Raw genomic sequence first — 17680 nt, 5'->3', positions numbered from 1 at the left:
TCCACACCTGTAGGTTCCTGAAGTATTTTTGACATGATCTCAGAATTTGTCTTCTGTTCTGAAGGACATTAATAAATAGATATTCCCAAAAATGATAAAATACTTTGAGGAAGAGGAGGGACAGCCATGAAAAGATGAATTTTAGAAACTGTTTCCTTCAAGTACAGTTGCAGATAAGCCTTTGTGAAGAAAAGCCACCAGCTCAAATCAGTTAGGTTTTAGTATTTAATGATTTCATGTTCTAAGCAAGCAAACAAAACAGCATAAAAAAACAACGTGAACAAAAGGTATTTTTCAGGCAACATTATATCCCTTACTTTGTGTATTGAATGCTTGGGATGCTTGCAATTGCCTAAGCAGGTGGAAGGTTTATAGCTTCTGTGTGTCTCCTGGGAGCAGAAGAGAGGGGAAGCAGTGTGAGATTGGCTGATACTGCTCTGTGCTTTCAGGCTCCCACATGCTCGCTTTCCTGCTCTCCCCAATACCAGAGAGAAATGCAGCAAAAGGTAGCAGATTACCTATTGGATGCACCATTTATTTTCCTCCCACTGACCTGTTTAAAAAGACTTTTGTGGCCGGTAAGGCCACTCAACATTGACTTGAATCCTGCCAAAGAGCAGTATAGTAATTTTTTGTTGTTGCTGTTAATAGTAAGTTGGCATTGCTAATTGAGGAAGATCTTTCTGGTAAAGACTGAATTATTGGTTCATAGGTAGGTAGAGCCCTTCAGCCCTCTCTTTCTTCAAGCATCAGAATTTTGAAGCATTACCCAGTGCAGTCAGGTTTGTTCAGTGAAGTATGCCAAATGCTTTCCCAGGCTGTGCTAGCAACAGTGAAATTGTGCTGCAAGAACTGTCTCTCTCAGCTTAAAAGCCACATAGCCTCAGGGCTTGTCCCTGCTGGAGGGAGAAGAGGAAAGAAATGCCAATAAAGGGAGATTCAATTCTGCTATGCTTGGATTTGACTTTGTAGTCTGACATGTTGCCAGGATGATTTGCCAGCTGCCTTTATTGATTCAGGAGGAACTTTGCGGGTGATTCTGGGCAGTCTCAGCTGCTGTAAAAAGCCTTAATTCTTGCTGTATCCCGTAGGGAGGAATGACACTGGATGGTGTGTTCAAGTTTTTTGTCAGGTACATCAGACTATTTCCATTTTTCCAGTACCACACACTCTTGGCTTATGGATTTTAACCAATATATTTCAGTGTTGATGCCCAGCACTTGTGTTGACATGGAGCAAGTCATAAGTTTGGTTAAAAAATCAAGAATGTATGGAGATATGTAAAAGTCAGTGTACAAAATTTAGATGTCTCTTCTCACTGCAGTCTTTCAGCACTCTGCAAAAGGGCCAGGGGGAACATACACTGGATTAGTAGAGAAATACCTGTTTTCCACCTTATTTCTAGAAGCAAAGAAGTAGAGCAGGCTTAGCAGGCCGTGTCTAAACCTCTGTACAGTAGCTGGAAGAAACTTTTTTCTTTAAACTTGGGGATTTTTACCTTTTTTGGATCTATTTCAGTCATCCTGATAGGTGGCAGACCCTTTAGAGCAGTCATTTATACTGGATTTTGCACATTATCCCTACTTCCTAGCAGACCTGCAATAAAATAATTGTTAGCTTTTGGGAAGAAGGATATTAATTTAATTGCTCCCTGCTTTTTGTATTCAGGAGTCTGCCCAGAGGTAAAGCAGAAGTAAAAACAGAGTGATAAATTTTCTGGATTATTTCGGATCCAAGATAAATACACCGTGCTAAAGAAATGAAAAGGGACCTAGGTTTGAGGGTGAATGCTGTTGGGTAATAAGGTGTGTCCTCTCAAAAAAAAAAACAAACCAAGAGATAACTGTGGAGTATTGCTGCTAGGAATAACACGAATCTAGCTGTTTAAGCAGTATAATGCTCCACTTGCCCAGAGTATTTTAAAATAAAATTTAATTTTTAAAAATTCTTTTATTCTGGGTTTGAACAGTGATTGTTTCTCCTGACAACTTTAGCTCTGGCCAAAAACATATACTGTTGAGAAAACATACAAGAATGGATAAGCGTCATTCCTGGCAACCAGTGCACTGGGGCACTGGAGCCAAAAATTGCAACAGGATTGTCATGCTTCAGAGCCCTCTTTCTGTGCACAGACTTGTCTTTTGAATGCGTTTATAGTCTTGAAATTAATGACATCCTGAGTCAGTGACCGCAGAATGTGGTGCTTGTTTTAACCTCTTCTCCCAGATACAGATACTGCTATGTGCCTCTGTGACTCTGCTGCCCTGTGACGTGGGAATATCAGATAGCTCCATCAAGTTCCTATAGAAGTGTTTCATGTTCCATCCTTATTATTCCTGCTATTTCATTTCCCTTTTCGTTAACTCCGAGCTAAAATTCTGACAGACCTATCCACATTTGACTCCAAGACTTTTTAAACTTTTTTTTTTCCCAGTGGTAATGCAGAGTTTAGGATCTGTCACTGAGTCTATGCACTGAGTGGTCTAACACTCCATATACAATCGTTTCCACTTGCACTGAGCTCTCCTGCTGGCTCATTTCCTTGATAGCATTCTTGAATTATTCTGCAGCTGTTTATAGTCATTTTAATTTTGCAACTACCAAGAACTTTCCTATTGTTCAGCAATGACCTGGAAGAAGCGGTGGACTGCTTAGCTCCCAGCACAGTTATTTATGTTGCTAAAGTCACAAACTTGCTTACAATTTGAATTTAATAGACTTCAGCAGTTATGAGCCTAAGAGATCTGCCATAGTTTGATGAAGAACTATACCTGTAAAGAAAACAAAGAACCTCATCAAATGCTTTGGAAATTCAGTTACTGTATTAATAGCCTCACTCATGTCCACAAAATTTTTGATTTCTTCAAAAGATAGTAATATTTTTCTGTGGCCTCGATTTTTTCCACAAAAGCTGTGTTTACTGTGTCTGTGGTTTACTAATGTTATTTTTTACTAGCTTCTAATCAGTACAGAAGTCAGACTTAGTGGTCTGCAATTATTTAGAACCCCAGAGCCCTTCAATAAAAATTGCTGTTGTGTTTTCCTCTGTTTGTTTAAGACTGGAGTCAGCAGTTCAGTACAAGAGTTTGTTAATTCATGATGCATTGTTTAGGAAATACTGGGTTTATTTTAAAGAAAGACAATAAGGCAGCATGGCAGAAAATTCCAGTAGAAGCTATCGTGCAGATTATCTGAAGGTAGGACTATTTAGTAAGAAGTATCACTGTGTACTTGCCTTTTATTTTCTTTTATTCTAAGGGTGTCTGGCATTGGGCACTGCTGAGAGTTCAATGGAAATACTTAATTTAGATTTCCTGCTTCTGAAGTGGTCTCTTTTCATTTTGGTCATGTATCAGCCCAACAGACTTTCTGGCAGGCATCCTACTTCTGGTGTTTGAAAAAAATATTTCAATAGCAGCTTTCATACTTCAGTAAGATATTTCTCCAACTTGGGTTTTGGGGGTTTTGGGAGATTTGGTGGTTTTTTTAGGTTTTTTTTACTCTACTTCTTTATTTACATGCACTTAGCTTGAATTAATTCTCATTTCTGTTTCTCTTGTTTGGACACCATCCTGTGCATTTAAAGAATGTATGTCTTACTGCTAACAGCAGCTGGTTTTTAATCATGCTGTCTTTCCCTTCTTCACAGTTCCCCTTTTCAGAAGGAGGTGTCTCCTGCCTGTGTCTTCTGTCCTGTCAGGTGCTCTGATTCTTCCATACACGTCATGATTCTTCCATACACAGGTGCTGAGTCTTTCTTGGACATCCAATACTTCTGTATGGTTCTATTGATGGCTTCCCCTTGTCCTTATGCTGAGCAATCCCTGGCGCATCTAGATTCTAGTAAATTGCCTCTTATTTATTCTAGCAGAGGGCAGTCCTTCATGGATTAAACTTAACTAAAGTTAATCAGTTCCAAAAGTTTCACCCGGTGCTAATGAATTCAAAGTCATCACTTCCAGGATCCTGCTTCTTGAAGGTGGGCAAGAATTTGTTTTGGTCAGTCCTCAGGAGCCACTGTCAAGCACCAGGACCTTGTAAATATGGTAGAGCATGATCTCACAATGACATCACAAACTTCTTCAGTGCCCTCTGGTGCCATCCATCCAGTCCCATGGATTTGTGCTGTGTGTATCCCATTTGCTGTGATATGTCCAGGCAAGTGGTCCCTGACTCACCTCTGTGGTGGATATTCTTTCTCTTCTGCAGGCTGCCCCTAGACTCAGGGACTTGGGAGGTGTGACAGCAAACCTTGCAAGTAAACAATCAAGGAAATCAGATGTTGAGTGTCTTGGTCTTTTATGTGTCCTTTGACACAGAATTTCATCTCTTTTATAGTTAAACTCATGTTTTCTTTAGTCTTTCTTTAGCCTACTCATTGCTCTTCTCATTGCCCTTTCTATCTTATGAATTTCAACTCTACAAAGCTTTGCCTTTAATGCTCTCTTCATGGGGGGCTCAGGCAATATTTCTGTACTCCTTCTAGGTAGCCAGTCCATGCCTCTGCCTTCCCTAGTCTGCCTTCTGGAGTTCTTGGTGTAGCCAGGAGGGTTTTCTGCCATGCCTGTTTGACTTACTGCATGTGGGAGTGGATGGTTCCTGTGTTTTGGGGAGGTTATCCTCAAAGATGCCATTCCTGGGCCCTTTTTGACAAAGTTGTAGCACCCAAAATCATTAACTTCTTATGGCAGATATAAGGAGACATGTAAATAATGCATGGAAGAATCAAAAGGGGAGAAAAACCTGCCTGATGGACCAAGCTGCTGATGACCACAGATGCAGAGCTCTGGGAAGAGGCTGTTTAGTGTATGGCTCACAGGAGCTGCACCTGGTTACACAAGACCAAAGCAGTGCAAGATGTTCCAAGGAATCTGTATTCAGTACTTCTGAAAAATGCTTATCTAGGATGCATTAGTTGCAGTATCCTCTTTTTATACTTCTAGCTCAAAAGCACTAAGAATCAATGTAAGTTTTCCTTTTTGAAGTCCACTTTCACAGTAGAACACTCCAGTCCACACCTGCCATTTCCATTTGTGTATTTTGCTGGGTTGGAGACATGCTTATTGCACTTTTGAAGTCAAGAAGCATTATCTTACACTATATTTTAAGTGATGCACTGTGAAACTCCCTGTTTCTCCTGTTACCAAACTTGCACTACTGTAGAGCCCTTAAGCCAGGGGTGTTTGTAGTGCTGATCAGATTTCATGCCAGGGTAATTAACTGTGCAGGCTGAAAGAAGGGATTAGAGCTCAACATGCTTTGCTCAGGCTTGATATGCTGCTGTTATCCAACCCATGGAAGACTTGCTTACAAAGTATTCTTACTGACCCAGAAGGTTTTAGTCTTATGACTTTATTTAAGCTAGGTTTTTTTTGACAGCTTCTTTTGACAAGCGTTGAAGGAATTTATCTGAAATAGTTTGACTGGGAGAGGAAACATCATTAATGTTTATGGCATGAGACAAATTAATCTTCTGGATTTTTTTTTTTCAGTATGACAATAAATAGCTGCTGTCTACTCATCAGAGTGAGCTAGAATTTCAGCTGCATCACCCACACACATCTGTCAGTATGATTGTGGCAGAATAAATATTTTTAAGTGTTTTTTCCTTCTGTGGATTATCCAGTTTGAGTTTTCCTTTATGAGGACATTGTGGATGTTACAGGGCATAGCCCCTGGGCCATACCAATTTGTACTTGAATGATTGGATCTGTTGCCACAGGTCACCTTTGACTTCAAACATAACAACTGGCAATGAGCTTTTGTTGAAAAACCTGAAAAGGTTTGTTGCTTGAGTACAACGTTGTGTGCGTACAGAAAGGTATTTTTGGAAAACTGTTATTGCAGCTCATTTTATAAAGCAAAAGAGAATAAGAATTAGCTTGTTTTTTAAAATTGTACACGTAGTTTTGAAGGGTGCTTATTTTATTTTTCAATTATTTTTAGCATAAAAAAAGAGGAAATTCTTGCCAAAAATAGACTTCTAACTTTAGTAAGAATACATACATGCAGAGTTGTGTGATAGCAAGGCAGAGCTGTTAGTAAAGATATTTTTTCTATTGTAGTTTGATAGTGCCAACTTGGACCCTTTTTATGGTCCAAAATATTGAATTGTTAGTGCTAGACTGGAGTAAAAAAAAAAATCTTTAGCTTTAACTAATTACTTGGTATGAAGTAAGGCAGATGAGTCTTAGCTCCTCATTAGAAATGGACAGTCTTTTTACTCTGGGCAAATAAGATGAATTTAATGTGTTCTCTTACAGTAAGGAGTTACTTGTCCAGTCAATCTTGTTGTAGCTAAGAAGATTGAATACAAAGGCTCTGGAGTGGAGCCTGCTTTCTTCAGGAATGTGATTAGTTCCTTAATTATAGCACTTTACAAATTACATATTTGATACTGTTACAAGAAAAAGGATTTCAGTAATTACTTTTGGTATCTATATCATTGGAAGCGAAACGTTAGGGACTTAGTTTAATTTCACAAGGTACCCTGGGAAAATCTTTTATTCCAATGCCACATAATACGCTGGAACTGTTCTGTAACAAAGAAAACTAGTTCTATAATGTGCACATAAATTTCTGTGCACCTCAGTGAGAGCTGGAGTCGAGAATCAGGTGAATTATAGTGGTCACACTAAATCAGGAAGGCTAGCTTTCCACTGCAGATTATCAGCTGCCTTACTGCTGGCAGGACTCCTGGAGGGAGAAAAAAAATGGTGTTTAAATTGTAATTAGGCATGTATTGTGAGAGCATCTCATGTGGTCAGGATAGATTTAAATTCCAGGCATTCGCCTTAAAGCAAACCGCGGCATTTTCTGTTAACATTTTAGGTCCCAGTAATGAAGACTACAGAGAAAATGGATTCTTTGTCTCTTTAGTGTTGGCTGCTAGCATTTGAAATGTTAAGTTTAGAGGGAGAAATAATTCACCCAAAGAGTACAAAGAGGTTGACAGAGGCACCAGGTGTGTTATCTGTAGCTGGATTTACTTAGCTCTCTGTGTGTGCATCTGAAATGAGATGACCAAGCTCTGAACATGACCTCTTATTCAACAAAAACATATATATAGCACAGCACCTGGAGCATATTTAAATTCTGAGTTAAACCTTGACTTCAGTGGAAGGGCAGAGGAGAGTGGGAGCGATTTCCTGCAGCTGTTTGTGTAACCCTCCAGGTGCCAACCTGCAGCACAGGAATTCTGGGGCACATGGAGGAATCATTTTGTCAAGTGAGTTGTAACCTGAATGTGAAACTAAAAAATGAAATGCACTTCTTATGCTCTGTCTTGTTCCTGTTAACCAGACTGTACTGTGCTAGAACATTGAAATAAATATGCATGATACAAGTTATAATGCAGTCCAGATGAGCATGGGTAGGCGCTTCAAGGTTCAATGTCTGATGAGCAAGGCATGGTGGAAATGCAGTATTTCTGTGAGACTGAGCTCACTGCCTCAAGTTCTATTCTAGGTGTTTATTACATTGGGTAAAGCCTGCAAAAGTTTGATAAATCCAAAATTAGGCCCAGCCTCCCTGCAATACCCACAATGTGTCACAGGGCTGCAGAAGGCCTCAAAAGCTGTGAGGCCGTCTTCTCTTTAAACCAAAACAGGAAAGCAGAGGGCTTTTGCTCCATCTCCTTATATGGGAGTTTCCCCTTCCCTAAGGAAAAGATTTTATTTTAGCCGCCTAGGTACCCCAGCTTTCCTGCACTGTGTTGTTATTGCTTCAGTTTTTCAATGTTGGGTAAGTGATAGTATGGGCAAGAATCTAGTGATTAGAAAAATTGCAAAGGTTATTCCTTTCATCCTCTTGTTACCCCTACTGTTGGGTTTCTATGCAAACCTTGTCCTGGATTTGGATCATGATGCTTTCAGAGGTACAGTAGATACAGCTTTTGATTCCAAGGGCACTAATAATAAATGTAGTCACATAGCCTCCCAAGTTACTTCAGGAATGGAAATGGCCAAAGCTTGTAGCTTTTCTAAAAATAGCAAATGCTGTTTCAGCATAGGTTTAAGCTGTTTGGTAGTGTGACATAGAGGTTTTGCTGCGGTCTGCTAAAGGGAAAAAAATTATTCAGCTGATCAATTTGTCTTTCTTGCATTGTCTGTTTACTTCTCTTCCAGAACCCCCGCTTTGTAAGTCCACTGCTATAATCTCATCTTGATGTTGCTGATGCACAAAAATGCTCCACAAGGCTTCATAGGTAGCAAATCCAGTATTAGCATTAGATTTACTTTGTTGTATCCTAACAAAGAAATTCTGTGATCTGTTTCTGTCTATCCTGTCTACTCTAGACTTAGGCAGTGATCCCTCTGACTTGCAGGTGTTAAGCAGCCAGTCTCAGCTATGACCTTGGGGGTGTCAACCATACAGATGAGCAAACAGTTGAAGGTGTTTTGTGAAAAAAAATTCCCATCCATCTTCCTAGGGGTTAGATTCAGTTCACTGCAGTAGTCATAATAAGTTGGTGATTTAAAATAGCAAGGAGCCCTGAATTCAGTATTAAAAGTATGTAAACATCATGCTGTCAGCTGGATGCCTGTCTCCTTGTGAGATAAGAATGGGACTTACTAGAAAAGGAAACTGAAAATGAAAGCAGATCTCCTAACTTATTTTTGGGATTTGCTTTGTGCTGGACTCTTTTGAAGAGTTGAGAAAAATGTATACACTATAAACCAATTATAATAGGTGATAATACAACTATGAATTTCATACCACTTTAAATGTGAAATAAAATTTAAAATACCATTTTAAATTGTGAACAGTTCTATATTAATGGAGAAGAGAAATTCAATTTTTTAATGTTGGTTTGAAATTGAGACCTTCAGCTTTGTACTGATTCAGGTCCTTCGTCTTGCAACAGCTGATTAGCTTCTCAGGAGCTTCTTTGGCTACTGGAGTGATTACAGGAATGTGATGGCAGCTGCCTGCCCTCTTGCAGGAATCTCTGCTGGTACATTTTGCTCTTAGCACACAAGTACAGTGCTTTAAAATCCAGAGGGTACTGATGAGTCCTTGGTACATGCAGGTGCAAGTTAGAGAGCTGACACGAGGAAAATAGTATCAGGATGGAGAGTCATGATACTCTTACTTCTTCTGAAGCTTAGGTGCTGATATGCTGGCACAGTCAGGGGTTCAGCATGGCAGGAGAAACACTTCTGTTGGCTCAAGATCTTAAATTGCCCTCTAAGTACCTATCTGATGGGGCTCACCCTTAAATGGCTGTCAAGGTGCTCTCCTCTTTCAGCTGTTGCATTTTTGTTGGTGGTTTGATTACTCTTCGAGGAAAAGCAGACTCCACTTCTGGCTTTTTTTAAGCCTGAGGAAATTTGAGTCTATATCTGCATCTTCAGTGGTAGCTAACAGGGAGCCTGTATGGCCATGCCAGCCTTGGACCATGTACCCACAATCACGACTGTGGGGCCCCAGGACATCCTAAGAGCAGCCAGTGAATGGAGTACAAAGCTGTAAGAGCAGAAGTTTCCTCAAGCCAAGGAGCACTCCAGCCCAGATGCTCTGCTCTTGTGCAGAGGTTCTCCTGTGAAAGCACTCCTCTCTGCAATGGCTGGTGCAGTTTGTGACTGAGGGATGAGGGACCTTGGCGTGGCACAGGCTCCAGCAGAGCTGTTCCCTCCAGGGGTGGAGAGGGAGTAGAACTAATTCACATCCTAAGTATGCAGGCTAATAGACAGAAAAAACATTACTCACCGTGTCTCAATTAGATCACAGCTGTGCCTTCTGAAGGGTTTCATCTTGCTTCACTGGTGAGTCAGTCCTGTTTTTCCCCAGCAGTGCCAGTGCTGATTGCGGAATGGAAACTTTTTATTTGTGGACTGATCTGAAGGTGTCTTATCCTTTCTCCCATGAGTTCCCCAAGGAAAGGGCACACAAACAGAGCAGCTCTTCCCTGCAGCACTGCCCAGGGAAGCCCTTTGTACATCTGTGCATGCTTGTTCCTCTTTCCCCATGAAATAACTCTTCACAGCACTCAGGAAAGGTGAAGTGTCTAGAGGCAAGCCTGGCTTAAGGATGCTGCCTTGTCATTCCTGCATATCTGCTGCAATGTGCCATCCTCTCAGCTCCATCAATAAGAATTCAAAATATCTTTTTAAAGTGATTTTGTTTACTAATTTGGTTCACAGTGTATTGCTACAGCTGGCCTGCAGGCTATACCTGAAAGAGCATTGTGCTAGTATGTGGGCAGGGGATGAAGCACCCAGGGGATGAAGCTAGAGTTTAAAACATTTAATTCCTCTTTGTCACAGACCCTTCTGTACTTTGAATCTACTTGTGCCAGTTTTCAATAGCTTGAAGCTTTTGCCTAAACATTCATATCTACTTTACTCTCTCTTTTAAAAATGGAGAGCATTCCTGGAAATTCAGGCATATTGTTTTCCTTTTTTGGTGCCTAAAATCTACAGGGAAACTCGTACTGTAAAATCCAGCTTCAAACAGAAGAAAAGTGCTTTTATCGTTTCTTGGTATGTGGTGTGCCAACCACTGGATGTCAGTGCTGTTCCACTGAGGAAAGGCTCCATTGAGGAAAGCTTTGCCTGCTTCCTTCCCTGAAGATCTGAAGGAAATTAGGCTATTGGCTTTTGTCACTCAAATACCTCAGCAACATTCACATTTCTTGAAACAAACAGCCTCAGAGATTAAAACATTTATTAATTGCACATATCTAAAACAACTACTTTATTTCAAACCTCTAATTCTCAATTCCAGATGAGGAAGAAGATTCTGCGCAGGAATTACTGCAGTCTATGGGCTTGATGAGTCGGTCTGTGGACTGTCTAATAAGTGAAATAAAGTGCCTGGAAAAAGCTGGAAGCATGATCTTACTAGAGATATAAATGTAGTGCTTCACTGCTTGCAAATGGCACATTTAGCAACACCCAATTTGAGGAGATTTAAGTTGGCTATGTAGCAAAAAGCCTGTCTACACCCCTGGGTTTATGTTTCAAAACTATATTAAATTTTTGCAGAAGTGGAAGAAGTAAGCAGCCAAAAGATTTGTGTTCTTTTTCAAGGTTTTCTTTGGTATTGTCCTTAAAGGCAGTCTGAAACATTGTAGCTATCCCTCTCTTTTTATTCAGCGATAAGCAAAAAAGTTTCCTAGCTAAACTGCAGCAGGCGCAGGTCAGGAGCACAGTGCAAGCTGCATCAGCTCCTGCCTTCTCCTTTGAGACAAAAGTGCAGTTCTGCCACCTTTTACATGGAGCTCCTTAATGGCATTCAGCTGGTATGCTGGGTTTTTTGAAAGTCTAACACCCTGTTTTCCACCTTTTAATGTAACCATATCACCAAAATTAATACTGAGAATATATGTGTGAAGCAACACCGTTCTGTTGTAAATCTGTTATTAAACGTATTAAATCTTCCTTTTACACAGCCTGCTTAACACGCCTAGGGAGGGTATCCATTTTATCTCTGCAGATGCTAAGTAAGTTGTTGACAGCTTAAATGCTTGTGCTACAAATGTTAGTACTGCAACCTGTAATCAGCTGCAATCTTTGAGAGGGATCTCTGGAAGGAAGGCATCCATGGTCTGAACCTTTTAAACAGCCAGTCTAGCACCTTTTTATTGGTAACTATGATTAGCTGCAGCTACTTCAGGCATAAAAACTATTGAGCTGAGGGATTTTAGTCAGCAATTCGTATTTTTGGATAGTGCTGTTTCAGAGGTCACTTACAGCACACCTAAGAAATTAAATGCCTCGTTAGATAAAATTTTGTTATAGTCTGTTTTGATTCTGTAATTTTCTTCTCCCACAGGAACAAAATTAATGGTATATTTCTAGCAATGTTTTTTATTTTCTGTGAGTTGATAAATGCATATTGATTCAATGAGAAGTGAAATGCATCCTTTACTAGAGAAACTTTAGATACCCATGGATCTGTTATGTGAGTTCTTTCCATGTTTAACTAATGTAGTTTCAGAAACTCTAGTGATCTCTTATGATTAAGGTAATTATTTTCAAAAGCAGCAATGTTTCTATGCACTTAAGCTTTTTATTGTGTAAAGAGAACTACAACTAGGGAGGTTTGTGCATCTCTAAGTTTAGGAGCTTTTTTTTTGTCACTAATAATTTCTTAATACATGATAGCTATCCTTGAAAAGTCAGAATCTCTCTAGTAGAGACTTTATTTGCTGAAAGATGAAAAAAGGAAGGATTTTTCCCATTGAAATCAAAAGTGCCATGTCTCTATGTTCGGTGATGGCAACTATATTATTATAGTTGGAAAAGGAGCTAGTGATCAGGTAGGGAAACTTCCAGTTAAGGAAATACTTGGACTGGCTGTAGGGAGTGAATAGTCTCACTTAGGGGTGCAGCTGGGGAAATGGACATTACAATTGCAAATTAAATCCATTGTTGATAAGTGTGATTTAGAAGTATTGGAAACTGTGGACGGTATTGGAAGTACTCACATTGCTTGTTCCTAAATCATCTCTGACCCCTCAGGAAAAGAGACCTGAGTTGTCTGCACTATTTTTGTTTGGTTTTTTTAATCTCTCTCTTTTCTTGTATTTTTTTCCCTATGTGTCGTATCTTTCAAGAAAAGAGCCCACTGAAAATGGACCAGAGCTGGAGCTTGTGCTTGACAGTCTACTTTCCTTTTTTTAATTATTTGTATCTGTATCTGTGATACACTTAAGCTGTATTACCTTTTGTATCCTGTCGCTCTTAAATCTGAAGGATAGCGGTCAGTGAAGATTTGACTTGCACAAGGGTGCTGTTAAGCAGTTCTGTAAAAGACAGTGTGAAAACTAATAAAATAACTCTTTTTGCAGATGCAAATACTGGCACTATGATGACAACCTGCTCACCTCCAGCGTTGTCATCGTCTTCCACAATGAAGGGTGGTCCACGCTCATGAGGACAGTCCACAGTGTGATCAAGAGAACACCAAGAAAATACTTGGCAGAAATTGTTCTGATTGATGATTTTAGCAACAAAGGTACATTTGGAATATTAACACAGTCCTTATAGAAGAGGAATTTTTTTTTTTAATTTTCTTGAAATATTTTCTTCTAATTTATTACCTGCCATGGTTTGAGTTGACTAATGGGAGAAAAGATTGCTTCTTCACAGTCCTTTGAGTTCTCATCCACAGTTTTGGGTACTATGCAGAAGAAAGCTGGCATAGCTAGTATCTCTCTTAGCTCTTGTGAAAACAAGTAGTTTGAAGAGTATGAAAGGGGTTAAGCCTGTTAGGAGTAAGAGGCTTCCTTTATTGCGTAAAGGAATACAGATGTCTCTTTTTTTAACTATGGTAGAAACCTACCTAGGCTATCAAATTATTCAGATTAATTTTCAGTATCTTTTTCATTTCTAACATCCTTTTTTAATTAAACATCACATTAAGCTGCTTATTGTTTCCTACTGAGGGGAGGAAGCTTTTAAGAATTTGAATATGTTTTAATTTCTGCCTTTCTTTGAGTCCTACGAACCTAAGTCCAGAGATTTTCTTCTTCCTTTGTAATTTACATTCTGATCTTGATTTATTGTCAGGATGCATGTACTTGTACTTGTCTTATAAATGTAAGCATACACTGTTTTGGGTTTTTTCTTTCATGGTGGTATTGTCAGCATTAATGCCATAGAAGGCTGAATACAGAGAGGAAATGAAAGTGATCTCCTAGAGATAGAAGTTGATTGAGACAGGGGAAAACAAACTGCTTTTCAACTTTAAACAAATTTTAAACTAGTGCATCAAAGCTGCTCTTTCTGAGCAGCTAAGATTTGGTTGCAGCATGGTTCTTGAAGAGATATTGACAGAGAAAAAGAGGAGACACACAGATAAAAATATGATTTTGACTGTGTGGGATGACAGTCTCTTCCAGACAATGTTGGTGATGGCTGTGGCTGTGAGCAAAAGCAAGTTTGGTCAGTGGCACAGGATACCCTCATCTTTGTTTTCACATGAATTGTGTAGTGGCATAACAAACAGGTGACTGTTCTGAAACTCTTCTTTTTATGAAATTATCTGGGCTTCTTCCAATTCCAGAGCTGTTTTCTGTGGGTGTATTCACTACAAATTTTAAAAATTATCTCATCACATAGCTGAGGTAGCCTTTTTTGAGCATAAGCCACTATTAAAAATAGTTTTTGTGTGTTATTTGTGTGTTATTTTTTGCATCATACCTGTAGATAGGTAGGTATCATTTTGTTTATTTTCACAGGAGAGGGCAAGTTACCTGTATTATAAACTTGACTACATTTGGCTTAGTCAAATAAAGATACTGAGTGCTAAATTATAGTCTTCTGTATCCTTTAACAGCTGTTGAGAATTTGGCTTAGATATACACACATGCTATAAACCAAAAATATCTTCTCTCCTAAGGGATATAATTTTAATAACTCAGTCAGCAGACATATGCTGTGTTTTAGCTTTGCAGCTGGGATCATAGCTTTCCTTCAGAGCTGTTCAAGGACTGACTTAGCTGTATAAAGGGACTGTGACACTGATTGTGTCTAGAATACTTACCAGATTTTTTACTAATGATAGGTCTCAATATTTGGGTTTCACATGACTTGTAGCTGACTCTGTACCAGAGTATATGTAGTTCATGGATTGAGTTTGTCTGGCATAGAACTTGTACTATTTTTCCAATGTATGACATTTGTTAAACAAAAGCAGTATTTTTAAAGATTTTTTTTCCTACTACAGAACTTTTTTGCTTTCTGCTCATAAATGAATGGTTAGCAGACACAGCTAGCCTGCACCTAAGATCCAGCAGACCCTTGACTTTATATTTCTCACACTTCAATTTCCCAGATAACTTTCTTAAATCAGAAAATTCAATAAAGAAAGCTCAAGGTGCAGTTTTCTCAGGTATGGGTGGCTGGTAAGACAAGCATGGACTGGAATTACTCTGAACACCTCACTGCAATTGCACTAGTTCACCATAATAATTCTTCAAATTGCTTTAGGCTATTACTTGGTAAATATAATTAACTTAGTTTCATTAGTTCAGTTTATGTTCTAGATGAAAAATGGCCAAGAGAGCAGAATCTTGCTCTACTTCTTTCTCCTTAGAGAGAAGGATGAGCTAGTATGGGCTGCAAAGCGTGCCAAGCTGCCTGAAGAGTTCTCCAGTTGTTAGGAGAGCTGCAAAATACAAACACTCCTAATCACAGCAGAGCTTCTGGTAGCTTTTCGCTTTTTCAGCCAGAAGAAAAGTCATGCTGACAGCGCAGAGACAGGATTTTCTTCTTCCCCACCTGCTTTCAGGCTGCACTTCATGGGTGCCTTTCCACCCAGCAGGCCACCTTTTGCTCTTGGAGCCCGCTGCTGAGTGACACGTGCTGGGCTGGGTGGATGTTTGCTCATGTCAGAGTGGCCATCCTTATTTCTTAGCTGCCACCCTCTCGAGTGACATGAAATTAAAATGGAGCACAGCAGTTGCAAACACTTCTAAATGCTGGCTCCTAAAAACTCCTGCCTGTCCTTCCTTTTGAGAAATCCTGTTTCATCAGAAGGGAGTTACAGCTGCACAGAAGCTTATATATGTTATGTCTTACAGGGAGGAACAGTTGCAATGCTTGGGAAATGTCCTTTTCATTATAATTCTTAGTATAAAGTCGGCTGGGAGTGGTACTTTTGGTGAATGACTCTCTTTCCTTAATCTCTCCTTCAAACAGCAGGGTTTGACTGCGGAGAACTGTGCAGAGATATGTGCTGATTTCTACTCTGGCATATTTTTCTTTGTCAGAGCACAAAGAGAGCAGTAACAAGAAGATTGTCAAGCTAATTGAATGATTCTATCTCCATTTTGTATGGAGACCTCTGTATTAATTCATGTTAGAGTCCAAGAAATGTTGTAGCAATTTCTACCACAGTGTCAATGAGGCCAGGCTGTTACACATGGAGGTTTTTTTCCCAGTTTTTCTTCTATTCTCAATAGAAGCAGTTTATTCTTCTGTGAATGCCAGCTGTGTGAAGGAAACAGCTGTTCCGGAAGGGCAATGAGAATTCATAAAACTGTATTTTCTAAAGCTTCCTACAATTACAGTTGTGTGTATAGGTCTCCAGCGCTTGTTATGTATTTGGGCTCAGCTTGCTTGTTTTCTGAAGCACAGAGGCCAATATCTCAGCTGGAACTGCTTTTGTAGCCCATGCACCTGTAAAGGGTGGCTGTGAGGTAAAAAATACCAGTGCTGCTAGTAGAGTTTAAAGGCTTTGTCTAGCTTTTGTGTTTACTTATATGTTCTTTATTGTTCCCTGTGTTTCCAACTGATGCAGCATCCCTTGAGATAACCAAAGGGGAAGTAATGAGCATGGGCAGGCAGCAGTATTTTTGTTAACCTGTGTAGTGGTGCTTGCCATGGGGAAAGGGAAGCAGTAATCAGTGCTTGTGTTGGAGCTGAGAGCCCACCTTAGCAGTATTACAGCCCAGGGTACTCACAGGCAGGAGGCAGCTGCTCTAGGGAGCACCTCTGATACCATTTTCTAGTTCTCAGACTGCTGTCCATGAGTTGAGGGGGAAAAAACCTGCTTTCCTCCTTCTGCTCCCCCTTTGTAATCTGCAGTGCCTAAGATCCTTTGGAGAAACCTTGTGTTTTTAAAAGACACTGATTCATGCTTTAATCATGCACTTAGACATTAGAGAGGAACTCAAACAGGGGAAGGCCAGATTGGTGATTATAATATTTTGAAAGGTAAAATATACATTTTTGAACAAAAACCAGATTGCTGTAAGGCTGTTGACAGATGTCATAAATACACATTCTAGGTGAACAGAATTTAATGCTGGCCAAACAATATTTTTGACTGTAAAAGTATCAGGATTTTTTACACTACTGTCATGCAGGCTTTGTTGTATGGGAAGGAAGAAAATTTCAGCTTTCCTGTGGGAAACAGCACTTGCTGCTAACCCTGGCACGGTTTCAGATAATGGACTGCAAAGTCCTGAGACTTGTACTGTAGAAAAGCTTTACACAATCAATATGACAGGTTTTTACAGCTCCCTGTGAGCCTTACATAGTTGAACATTTGATAAGTAAAACATTTGGCTGCATAGGCAGGAGAGCTGGAAATAACTTCAGGTTTTAAATCTTGAAAACATTCCTGACAGTCCTTCTGTAACACATACTTGGAATTTGCAGCATAAATAATGGTGTGGTATAAAGATTCTCTTACTACCACTTCAGTATGACCTTAAAACTCTGTTGATTTTATCCTATAAAAATTTATATCACAGCTATCAAATAATCTCTATTTATTACATGGCATGTTCTTCTATACAGCATATGTGATAAAATTGTTCTTTCTCTATTTTGACATTTGTGTAACCTTGAAGTTTTCCTAATGCACAATGATTTAAAAAAGAAATTTTACATGTGTGTGGGAAAGGAGAATACATTAAACTTGGTTGAGAAAACTTTTTCTTTATAAAGGTGGAGAGGAAGGATAATAAGAGTATCACAAGATAGTGATTTCTTTGTTCTTTGGTAGAATTGCTGAATTTTCAATATTGGAAGCTTCATTTCCAAGAAACACCATTTCCTTTTCAACTACATGTAGCTTTTATTTCAAACTATTTTTTTTAATATTGCTGACAAGAATACAAAACATACTGAAACATAAGTTGTGGAAGTCTCCAGACTTCATCATTTTCATTCAGGTTGCAGGAACTGTTTCTGCTGAAGTAACCTGTTGGCATGTTGCTGCT

The 17680-nt window shown here is 39.4% G+C and overlaps 1 protein-coding gene across 1 annotated transcript in view; it reads left to right on the top strand.

The window, feature by feature from the left end:
* The window catches only part of GALNT7 (polypeptide N-acetylgalactosaminyltransferase 7), a 37984-nt gene that overhangs the window by 2227 nt on the left and 18077 nt on the right, over positions 1-17680 (top strand). Inside the window, exon 3 of the mRNA XM_031066716.1 lies at positions 12797-12963. Within this exon, the coding sequence (XP_030922576.1) occupies positions 12797-12963 (167 nt within the window). The remainder of the gene's footprint in view (positions 1-12796; positions 12964-17680) is intronic.

The sequence above is a fragment of the Geospiza fortis genome, unplaced genomic scaffold, assembly GCF_000277835.1.
Source record: "Geospiza fortis unplaced genomic scaffold, GeoFor_1.0 scaffold40, whole genome shotgun sequence".
In the NCBI taxonomy this organism is placed as follows: Eukaryota; Metazoa; Chordata; class Aves; order Passeriformes; family Thraupidae; genus Geospiza; species Geospiza fortis.
Note: the sequence above shows the minus strand (reverse complement) of the source record. Positions and strands in the feature narration are given on the sequence as shown.